This window comes from Eutrigla gurnardus (assembly GCF_963514095.1).
Source record: "Eutrigla gurnardus genome assembly, chromosome: 8".
Lineage (NCBI taxonomy): Eukaryota > Metazoa > Chordata > Actinopteri > Perciformes > Triglidae > Eutrigla > Eutrigla gurnardus.
This window is the reverse complement of record NC_139922.1, coordinates 184,178-196,198: the sequence shown is the minus strand read 5'-3', so window position 1 is coordinate 196,198 and position 12,021 is coordinate 184,178. Positions and strand designations below refer to the sequence as shown.

The window sequence follows — 12,021 nt, the reverse complement described above, 5'->3', positions numbered from 1 at the left end:
GCCCGCACAAAACAGATGTGAGCCTAAAGTGGCCCATGTGGTAAATGCTACATTCGGCCCTTATATCACAAAACAAATATGGCCCATCTTTGGCAAATACGTGGCAGAGTAGGGAATGGTTATTCTTTAAGTGAACCAAGGCTGGGCCACATATGGTTCAGCACACGTGGCCCACCTTTGCAAAAAAACTATTGGGCCAGTTTTGGCTAAAATACGGCAAGTTAGCATCGACTAATATGTATGTGGGCGACTGTGGCTCAGTTGGTAGAGCGGGTTGGCCAATGTTCGGAGGGTCGGCGGTTCGATCCCCGCCCTGTCACTGTGTCATGGTCGTTGTGTCCTTGGGCAAGACACTTCACCCAGCTTGCCTTGTGTGAATGTGTATGACTGCTGTATGTTTGAGGTGGGGGTCGGAGGGGCCGTAGGCGCTGAATGGCAGCCACGCTTCCGTCAGTCTGCCCCAGGGCAGCTGTGGCTACTGTGGTAGTTTACCACCACCGGTATGACTGTGTGTGAATGAATGGAACCTGGTACCCTGTCAGAGCGCTTTGAGTCTCCTGGAAAAAAGCGCCATACAAATCCAATCCATTATTATTATTATTATTATTATTATTATTATTATTATTATTATTATGTGAGCCTAAAGTGGCCCACATGTGAGAAAACGTATGTGGCCCACCTTTGCTGAAACACAATTGGGCCACTTTTGGCCGAAAGACTGCTAGTTAGCATTTACTAATCTGGATGTGAGCCTAAAGTGGCCCACATATGAGAAAACATACATGGCCCACCTTTGCTGGACCACATTTGGGCCATTTTTGGCCGAAAGACGGCAAGTTAGCATCGACTAATCTGGGTGTGAGCCTAAAGTAGCCCACACGTGAGAAAACGTATGTGGCCCACCTTTGCTGAAGCACAATTGGGCCACTTTTGGCCGAAAGACTGCTAGTTAGCATTGACTAATCTGGATGTGAGCCTAAAGTGGCCCACATATGAGAAAACATACATGGCCCACCTTTGCTGGACCACATTTGGGCCATTTTTGGCCGAAAGACGGCAAGTTAGCATCGACTAATCTGGGTGTGAGCCTAAAGTGGCCCACATGTCAGAAAACGCACGTGGCCCACCTTTGCTGAAACACATTTGGGCCACTTTTGGCCGAAAGACGGCAAGTTAGCATCGACTAATCTGGTTGTGAGCCTAAAGTGGCCAACATGTCAGAAAACGCACGTGGCCCACCTTTGCTGAAACACATTTGGGCCACTTTTGGCCGAAAGACGGCAAGTTAGCATCGACTAATCTGGGTGTGAGCCTAAAGTGGCCCACATATGGTTCAGCACACGTGGCCCACCTTTGCTAAAAAACATTTGGGCCACTTTTGGCCGAAAGACTGAAAGTTAGCATCGACTAATCTGGATGTGAGCCTAAAGTGGCCCACATATGGTTCACTAATATGGTGGGGTCCATACTTTTTGAAGTACAAATGTGCCAGGACAAGAAAAGACAAGACAAGTTAAGTTAAGTCAGTTTGCTTCTCTGCTGTCCACTATTCAGGGTATGGGGGATAACAGGACCCAAATGCAGACTCAAATGGAGCAGTTTATTATTTTAGAAAGAGGTAAAAACAAAAAAAACAAAAATAAACAACAACAACAGATGATCAAAGTCCAACAGAAATAAAGTAGCAACAAAAGAATCAACGAACCTAAGTCTCGGACAGAGGAAAAAACAAGAAATCCAAAAGAAAAACAACAAAGTACTAACCAACACTTGAACTCACAAGAAAACACAAAAGGATGCAAGATGCAGGCATGGAACATGGGATAATGCAGGGGATGAACACAGACGATCCGACAAGGACAAAGCGGGAGACAGGTTAAATACACAAGGGAAGAAGTGCAATCAGGACAGGTGAAACACAATAATCAAACAGGCGGGAGAACACAGGAAAACAAGATAGAAGCCTCAAAATAAAACAGGAAACAACTCCATGACAATTCCTTGCTCCTATTTGTAACTCCCGCTGCTATTAATTATTTGTGCTTCTTTTGTCCAGATCATCTGTTGTTGTCAACTTGATAGGGGTGGAACTTTGTACAAGTCCACGATGACTTTGTTCCCTCCTTGCACTCTGTGTTAATGCATTTATGTGCTAAACAAATAAACCTAAACCTAAACATAAGATAATAGATAAGTAGATAGCCTATTCCTTTTTCGGTTGAAATGTTCTATGATGGGCATGATTGACAACGTTGCAGCAGGAACGACCTGCAATAGGCCTATTGCTCCATCACTCATTCTGGAAGAAGCTCGCCACTGGAGCCCGATAATATAATACATCCATGCTGGAGCCCCCGTCCAGCTTCTTTGCTGGAGCTTGCTATGGAAGCAGAAGACTGAAGACTTTTAGGCCTGAACTGACTTAATTGTGTTCACAACAAGCAGATGGTGAATTCTGAGAGTTGTTCCGTCTGACACTCATACCAGCAGGAATTACATAGCCTACAGTATAGTCAAGTTTAACTTTTTCTTCTCTTAGTGCAATATTATCTGTCAGTATAAATAATCTGCTGACTGTGATGAATTTTGTTTGCTGATTAAAGTTATATATATTGACCAACAAGTTGATCTGTGTAGGCCTATGTATTGTGTTTGAATGTGTGATAAAAGTAAAAGCTGTGCTGTTGTGCACTTCATGATTTGGTGCTCTTGTTCCCTGCTTTTACTAGTCTGTCTATTTTTAAAATATTATGGTCGTCACTCATATTTCAATCATTTTAATACTGTAGCCTACCTATCTGCTTTAACTTTACCTGCCCAGGGACTACAGACGGAAGTGAGCTGTTGAGTGTTGCTATAATCTGGCTCAAAGCATCTCTTCTTGTCTTACAAGATTAATGTTTTTTGTGCATTGTCCCTTTTTTAAATAAATAAATTCAATTCATTAAATGCACAACTGTACATTCCTTGACAGAGTGTGCCAATAAGAGCAGAGCCTAGGCCAAGAGTGACAGTATGTGAACAGAAACCGCTTCCACGTCACATAGAAAATGACTGGCAGGTCGACATTGAAACATGTATTGACCTTCATTTACCTGAACATATCATCCACAGTGACAGTTTTTTTTTTTTTAATTAAGTCAACGCTTTTAAGTCTGTAAGGATCGTATCTTTATTCAAACTCTACTTTCCGTTATGTTTTTTTCCGCTTCAAGTTGGAGTTTTCCAAATTACGAGTCTCTTTGAATGCATCATATTCGAATTGACGAAAGGTAGCAAGGGAGCAGAAAGTGCGCGAAACGGAGATCCAGGAGAGAACAGAAGTCACGGTGAGGTGAGTCCCTGAATGAAAAATAAATGAATTTTTCTGTGGGAAACATTTAGCTCTTATTGTTGGAAATAAACATTGTTTTGTTAGGTTGCCGGTGCTGCAAAATGTTAGCTAGTTAACATTCAGTTTTTATACAAGGTTGTGACCAGGCAGACATGGCCTAGTTGTTTCCCATTTATAGACCTGGCGCAGCGCCACAGAACCAAGACCAAGCGCCACAAATTGATTATGCTTTTTTTTTTTTTTTTTTTCTCTAATCAATGCAATATCGTTCCGTTCATCGTAGCGCGGCTCCATTTTGGCATTCTCTCTCTCACACACGCGCACACGCACGCACGCACACACACACACACACATGTGAATGTGTATTTTGTTTGCTTATGAATTTATACGCATTTTTAATTACAGTGTATTATACTGTCATGATGATTTTTTACAGTAGGCTAAGTGTGCTTATTGTTGTTACAGACATTTGCTGGTGGAAATACAGCTTATTGAACTCATTAAAGGTAGCTGCTCTGGTGAAATACAGTTTTTGTTTTTATTTTTAATACTGCTCGTATAGATCATGTATGTCCTTTTTTTGCCGAGATTACTGCTTTGAGTGTCATCGGTGGGGTCGATATCAAGGACACCGTGTGGCGGATCATGAAAAACCTATTCACAAACTCCCTGGCCAAACAACTGAACTGGCGTGGCGTGAACGGGAAGACGGCCTTCTACAGCCTCCAGTTAAAAGATGTAATTACTGGTGAGTGTTAATTGTGGGTTATATTTTTTAGTGATGTGTCTTGATGAATCCTTCCTTCCTTTTCTTTCATGCTAGATAGGGGTGCTGAAATTAATCATAAAATCAATTTATCAAGATGCAGATCTGAATGATTATGTATCAGTGTGGTAGCAGACAATATTCTATTCTATTCAAATAGAATTCCATTGCTTGTTGATTTTCTTGCTGCAGCTACAAAACCAAGTCTCACAGTGACAGGCAAATAGTGAAGGCTGTTTGATCATGTTCCATGTGTGTGTTTAAATTTGTCTAAGTTCATGACGACATGAGTTTTAGTAGTGGCTGGCAGGGAGAAGATACTGGAGCACACGGTCAGTTTTAGAAGTTTTTATTACAGTGCCAGTGCTGACATTTCTGCACGAGTAAGTCTTCTTCAGGGCATATTAAGGGTGCCAGCTCAGTGAAGCATGTCTGATTGGAGGAGCAGGTAAGCTGCATCATATAAAACAGCTCATATGTGACGACACAACACTTAAATGGTCTACGATTTGGAAGACTGGTAATTATTATTAACATTGTTTATACGGCGATTATGGTCCTGTGGTCCGATCTACAATATAAATAGCAAAAAGAACCAAAAAAATCTATTCAGTCTATCAGCCGTGGGACTGCATAGAAATTGACCAATGCTATCCACCCGTCACGGTAAGCTTGCATTGGCTCGTACCCTCCATCCAATCACCTCGTCTCCCCTGCTCCACCTCGTCCCCACCCCCTTACGCTTAGAAACTACAAGTAGTTGTAACTGCTCTGAGCTGCTCAGCCACAGACACATGAAACCACAAATTCAGCGCCTGCTGCCCCTTCACCCCCGGCCGGCCTGCCATTGAAAGCGGTGGCAACAGGGTACAGGCGCTGCTGCCATTAGCGTTACCGAGCACAGCCTCAGCCTACAGCAGGGTTTATGTTGAACAGGTAATCTTTGGTTTTATTGTAGAAGTTGTGACTGTGAATCCGACATTTTACTCCACATTCAAAGCCGTGTTTATTTTCTGCAGGTAACAGGCTTGTTGCTCCGATCTGCTCTAGGGGGGCATGTCGTGAGGAGGCTCGGAGGGGAGGGGTTTCTCATTGTCTTTCAGACCGTAGAGCTTTAAGTAATATAATTAATTAAAAATGTTGATAGTCTAATACTCGTTATAAAATACTTATAATACAACAACATATACACCCAATCACATTTTATGAGGCACCAGTTTAAAGCTGCCATTCTTAAATAGCTCTGTTTGCTTTGAAGAAGACATACTCTGTGGCACATACTGTGCCAAAATGTCAGCAGCCTTCACCATAATACAAATTTCTATGTGCTTTATCATCTTCTCCAGCTATTTATCTGTCCCCTGCTCTAAGATGCACCAGTCTGCAATCAGTTCGTCAGCTGAAAGCAAGAGTTTTCCTCCTACAATTTTAGTAATTGGCTGGTCATGGCTAGACTGTTTTCAAACTACATTCATTGCTGCTCAACTACTGTATGGGCAAGATATAGCATGTCATGCAGTTACCCATTTCTCACCATTGTGTGCCATCTATCCAAAGCTTTACAGTTTTCTCCATTTTTAGGAACAGTCCGAAAAAATCAGCTGACGGCCACTGCAAAAGACCAGGAGGTGGAGGCCTATATTAAAAGGTGGCTTCATCTCGCCGGAGATAGGGACGGTGGGAGGAGAGAGAGAGAAGAGAAAAGGCGATCCACACAGCTCACACGTAAGTTAGCTACAATACCTATTTTGCAATATATATGTGATACTGTTCTACAGCAGAAATCAAGATGAAGCTGTCGGCATATGTAAAAAAAAAAAAAAACGAGGGCAAAGTACAGAACAAATATTACCAATTCTAAATTAACTAATATAATTAAAAAAGGCAGTGTTGTGACTTTTGCCATTTTTTCCCGCTATGGTCAGTTAGGAATTAGAAGCTTGTTCAGCCACCATGCAGCAAGCATACCCATTTTCTTGTAAATATAAAGATTTCTCTTGGCAGTGATGGGACAGTAATGTAAACTGTAACTGGAATTGTCACCCATTGCCTTTCTTAAAAGCCAGTTCATGGGTCTGAAAAGTAGGGAAAGCCTTTGATCTGACGTCAGATGTGACGGGACAATCTATATAGATATAAATTCACGTGTTGATTCAATTAGTTGCATTAAATAGTGTTTGCTGTGATTATTTATTGCATTTAAATGTGCCTGGAACTGTGGAAACCTGCCTGTGAGGTCTCGGTGACATGTGCGCACTGCGCGCCAGTCAACCAAACTGCCACTCCGCCAGCTGTAATTCACCTTGAAATGAATGGGCTTTATTTGCGCCTTGCGCCGAGAGTAGACCAGGTTGGAGCTGGCGGGCTTTCGGCGCAGTCTCAGCGAGGCTTTTTGCCACGAAACTTCCGCTACGCCAAGCTGAATCTGTGACGCCTCCCCCTGCTGCGCCGCCACACCCATCTTGGCGCAGGCGATCCACCAAACTGCCAAACTGAGCGTGCGCAAGGCTGCGGCTGGTCGAAACTTGCATTACGCCGGCTGCGCCACCTCCGCTGCACCACGAAACTAGGGCCCCTGGTCTTACCTCAAACTTTTCCCTTTAATGCTGCATTCATGGTCTTCAGCTCCACCATGTGGTCAACTGGTGTAAATACACAGTGATTGTGTGAAAGAGGTTAGCTGACTGATTGTCATCTCAGACTTGATATGTGGTAGGTTTAATATGTAGGATGGAGTTGCTTCCAACTTAGAGCCTCAGCCATGTTGCAATGGAATATAATACTTACCTTGGCATAATATATATAAAAATAAACACCATCTCCCCCTGTAGAACAACCAATCTGTTCCTCACTCATGTTTATATTTTGGGAACAACAGAAAAGAAAAAAAAAAAAGATTTAGACAGTATAAAAAAGGCCATGTTGGAGCTGCTGGATGAAGTAAATGCTGATGTGGAGCCACTCACATGAATGAGTTAGTTAAACACAGCACTGCTTTACTGAGTCAACAAAATATGTTCTTTTGTGCATTTCTTAAAGGGCCAGATGAAGACGAGACAATGCTGGGGCCATGAGTGAGCGTGTTCCGCACATGTTCTTCATGTTTGTTTTGTTTGTGTTATGTTATATGTTATATGTTACGTTATGTTAAATAAAATAAAGTTCACTGTTCACTGTTCACAAGTTGTTTCTCGTGTCTGGTTATTTCTTCAATTCTTCAGGAGGTATCTTCATCTTTGACCCTGAGACCAACAAGACTGGACCACTGCATGCCACCATTTAACACAGTATCTGGAGGTACCATAATGACATGTAGCCTCAAATTCAGACCAGTTCAGGTTTATTTATATGATGTGTTTATATTTGACATAGTACCTTGTCATGGTTTGGTTGTGACTCCAAAGTGTGCAGGCTAGACAAGATCATAGACTGTAAACCAGTTCTGGGTAAGTCTGAAAGCTAGTTCTAATGTCCATGTGGGATGTGGGCCAGAATAAAATGTACAGTGGTGGCCCACATTTGGGTGAGTGCTGGTTTATTTTGTGTCGGCTGACATTTGGCACTGTGTTGGTTTGGTTGTGGCCCACTTCTGGCAAACAGCTGTGGACCACCCATGTGCCATCATTCCATGTGGGATGTGGGCCAGAATAAAATGTACAGTGGTGGCCCACATTTGGGTGAGTGCTGGTTTATTTGGTGTCGGCTGACATTTGGCACTGTGTTGGTTTGGTTGTGGCCCACTTCTGGCAAACAACTGTGGACCACCCATGTGCCATCTTCCCTTGCCGTACTTGGGCCAGAATAAAAGTGTACAGTGGCCCACATTCGGTTGAGTGCTGGTTTGTTTGGCCTGTTTTTGGTTGACATCTGGCATTGTGATGGCTTGGTTGTGGCCCACTTTTGGCAAACAGGAGCGGACCGCCCAAGTGCCATCATTCCACGCGGTATGTGGACCGGATGAACATGTCAGGTGTGGGCCAGATATGGGCCAAAAGAATTTTGCTATCTGGGAACCGATTAATTTTTGTTTCCAGCAGTAAAATCTTCTGTAGGAGTTTATGGTAATCTTCCGTAGAGAAGTGAGGCATCTTCTGCTAATTACCTTTAGCAGGCTCAGGCTTATCTTGTTTGGTAGGCCTCCTCGCGTAGCGTTGAGGAAGTCGTAAAAATATTGAAAAATGCCTGTTTTATCTCAAAGAAAATATAATCCCACTGGTTTTGTAAGTATCCAGGAGCTGCTGCTCTTTGTTTCTTATTGAGGAGAAGCAGATAGCAAAAAATAGCAGAAAATCGCAGGCAGGGGTGAGAGCAAAGAGGAAAAGCGTCTGCACTGTAGGAAAGCCGGAAGCAATTTTTACAAGAACATGTTGGATTTTAAGTGTTTTGTCAACAAATTAGCATTTGCCTGGTACCCTTTGCATATGAAACAGAACATCTTGAAAATCAACTCAATGCAACATCCGAGCTCTCAGCTCTGCAACCCTTGGATTCACCTTAGTGGTACCCACATCTATCTCATAGATGGTGGTCTGTAAGAAGTTGTACACATTGACCAGATCCTGGTTGTACGAAGTACCAAAGACAAAATGAGCCTTGAAAAGCTTGTCAAAAGAGGCAAGGGGGTCTGGTGACTTACATGGTATGGCATGTTTGTCAATGACAATGAAGAACTTGTGAATTAAGTTCTTCTGTGGCCCCACAGCAAGCAGATAGGGTTGAAGGCTTTCCATGATGCCGTCAAGATGACCCTGGATGCTGGTCCCAGTCTGTGACACAGACGCTTAATTAGTTTTCTATTAATATGAGAACTAGTCGTCAATTCACAGTTTTGAAAAAATGCATTCAAATGCATTTGAAAGCATAAATACTATTCTCAAAAAAGATTTAGTATTAGACAATTTGATTTATACTCACATATTTTGATATTGTAATAAATTAACAAACCAAGTTTATGTAAACTGTGTTTGCATATGGGCACTAAGGATTGTGATCGTGAATGAGAAGGCCAGGGGCAGTCGAGTGTAGCATAGTTTGAGAATGTACAAATCTTAAAAATATTTTACTACTGTTACTTCTACGACTAGAAGGTGCAGCAATATTTAAATGCGTTTGTTTAAATAACACACATTGCAATTTCATACAGGTAGTCTGCCTATTCAAATAAGAAAATATTAAAAAGATTTTTATAAAACTTAAGTCAGGCTATGGAATGGATGATTACCTCATTGCCAGAGATATTAAATTGTTTAAGAATTATTTGCAGATTACTTTATTTTAACAATATAAAGATGTCCTATTCCAAAAATCAATCAACAATACAGAGGACCGACGGTTATCTGTTTTTAACATCATTGTACTGTACCTTGATGAACTTTACAAGCTGGTCACTGGCATGTCTGGCTGAAATCTTTCCAGGTCTCTTGCAGCCATGAGGTGATGGTGGTAGCAGGTGGACAAGGATTAAGATTGATGAAATTTCACTGTCCCATCCTGAAATAAACAAGAGTATACATTTGTGAACAAATTTTCATTCAAAGTGAACAATTCCATTCGTTTTTCACAGTATAATCCTTTGATTCCAGCATACCATTTTCCTCTCCTGTTGCTGGTTCTGCACTTTGAACCAGGTCGTGGAGTTCGGCTGTCTGTGTGAGGCCATGACTTTGGTGAAGGACTTTTTGCTTTAGACAGTAGGCCACTTCTCCAGGAATTTTGCAGAGGCAGCTTCAGCAAACATCAGACTGAAGTCCTGCTCGATCTGCAGACAAGGTGAAACAAATCAAGACGTAACAATAAACACTGAGATGTGGCAATATCAGCATGTTCCACCATGTTGGTTGTAGGACACAAAACAACTTGGCTTAACAGTTTAATGGCAAAGCATTTAAAGAAGACTTCAGAAGACTTCACTGGGTCATGAATCATCTTTTGGCGATAAGTGAAGGTCTGCTTCATCTTCTCCTTTACAATTGCTTCATCAGCTGTATGCTTCATCAGTGCAATGGCTTCAGAGCACATGCTTTCTGAGGTCAGCCAGTTTTCCTCTCTGAAGGGGTCTCTATCCGTCTTTGGCCCACCTGTAACAATAATTGAACTATAACCGATTACTAGGTTTGCAGCTTTTTAAGTGTAAGAATGTGTAAAAAGATAGATGGAACAATGTTTAAAATCCAATGCAGAGTTTGCTTACATGCAAAAGCCAAATAAACACTTCCATTGTGTGCCATTAACAACATACAATCAAAATTACAAACCTGTTAGTTGTATCGACTGACGAAGTCCCTTCCCCTGTCCATCCGATGCTTCCCTTTGAACAAATTTCAGTCTCCATGCCAGGTACCCACTGCCATCTTCTGAATTGTAATGTTCCTACAGCAAAGATTGTTATTCAGTTTAAAAGAGATTTTATTATTTTCTGTTCTTTAAACTAAACCTTGACCATAGCTGAATAACTACATAGTCAATATCTACAGTTTATCCACATGCCTGAGTTAAAGAAGAGAAGGAAGGATTACATATACTTACATAGCCAAACTTGCTCCTAGGATCAGCGAGGTATGGGAACAAGGCAATGATACCCTTTGCATATTCTTCCTTCACTCTTCTTGGAGGACTTGTCCTAAACACACACACACGCGCGCGCACACACACACACACACACACACACACACACACACACACACACACACACACACACACACACACACACACACACACTTAATTAGTGTTAAGTCTATATAAGTTGCATCAGTGTATTGATTATACCAACTCACCCATGTTCACGTGTCATATGTGCAACCAATATCTTCACCATATCCCTTCTTCTGCCAGCTGTTAGGCTTTTTGTCCGAGCGTACTCATTCATGATCCTCTCTCCGCCAGATGGTTTCTTCAGAATGTCTTTAATCATCTAAGAAAAATAACATTAGAAACACATAATGGTCATTTAAAAAATATCAGTGTCAGCGATCCTTCATATATCACTCAACCTTAAGTCTGATGTTTGTTTAAATTTTGGATGTTGTAAATCCTGAAGAGCTTACTTGAGCCAGACGAGCATCCTCAGCTCTCTGTCTTGAAGCAGGACTAGGCTGCAGTGCAATGGTGTCATCAGAGTCCCCCGCCATATCTCCACTACTGCTCAATAATAATTCACCTCAATCACGAGAACAGCAGCCAACACTCGGATTGCCGGTAGCGTCTATAAACAAAAAGGAAACGAGAGACCCAGTTGCGTGATCCATACACATTCGGTTCATAGGCTAACTATTTACCACGCCACAACCGGATTAATAAAACGCCTATTCAATAAAGCCCAGCCAAAACATACCTTGTTCCTTCTCCCATCGGGATCGCTGAACGCAGACCCAGGCTCGTCACTCGCACGGACAGCGTCACCGTCGGCGAGCACTCAACGACCACTAGCCCAATGGAAACACAATTAAATCCCCCGTAGTGCACTGGCCAAATAACTATCATAATTCCCCAATGAGGTAATTAAGACATACCTTGCGCTGCGACCCACACCTCTAAACACTGCCGCTACCGGCATGAGGACCCCGTGTGCCTTACCGGCATGAGGACCCCGGGTGCCTTTACACCTGCCTGATCGCAACCGCCCACCGGTCCCACCCCTATTAGGTGACGTCAGCGGTACGGGGAAAGAGAACGTGTAACAGGGAACATCAGCACGAGACAGAGAGAGAAGACCTAATCCCACAGGCCACAATCCACCCCCTCCAAATGAATCGGCGGCTCGACGATGACGCCTCATGTCCGGGAGTCTTCATCTAGGCTATGATTTGAACAAGTCTGCCATTTACAAAAAATTTGTTTTAAGATTTGGTTTCATCTTTCCAGGCTCAAAAAACATTAACTGTAAAGCTTGTCATTCATGCTTTTTCTTTTTAATTTGAAATGC

General features: G+C 42.4%; 1 protein-coding gene and 1 long non-coding RNA gene across 4 annotated transcripts; one reads left to right on the top strand and one right to left on the bottom strand.

Annotated features, from left to right (window-relative positions):
* Window positions 1–1,383: 1,383 nt before the first annotated feature.
* LOC311017136 lies at window positions 1,384–7,298 on the top strand. 3 transcript variants are annotated; one of them, XR_014597590.1, is made up of 5 exons: window positions 1,384–3,334; window positions 3,800–3,840; window positions 3,923–4,082; window positions 5,682–5,825; window positions 7,140–7,298. It is a non-coding gene; the product is annotated as an uncharacterized lncRNA (long non-coding RNA). The 3 variants fall into 3 exon arrangements; XR_014597591.1 differs by having other exon boundaries at window positions 3,800–4,082; XR_014597592.1 differs by having other exon boundaries at window positions 1,384–4,082.
* A 2,485-nt stretch (window positions 7,299–9,783) lies between these two features.
* LOC311017763 (uncharacterized protein) lies at window positions 9,784–11,552 on the bottom strand (the record flags this gene model as incomplete). Its single annotated transcript, XM_084016340.1, has 7 exons — window positions 11,431–11,552; window positions 11,144–11,301; window positions 10,874–11,010; window positions 10,626–10,719; window positions 10,355–10,469; window positions 10,011–10,177; window positions 9,784–9,858 (listed from the first exon to the last, which is right to left on the bottom strand). Exons 2-7 carry the CDS (start codon window positions 11,225–11,227, stop codon window positions 9,784–9,786), a joined length of 672 nt encoding a protein of 223 aa, XP_083872466.1. The 5' UTR covers window positions 11,228–11,301; window positions 11,431–11,552.
* Between the last annotated feature and the right edge of the window lie 469 nt (window positions 11,553–12,021).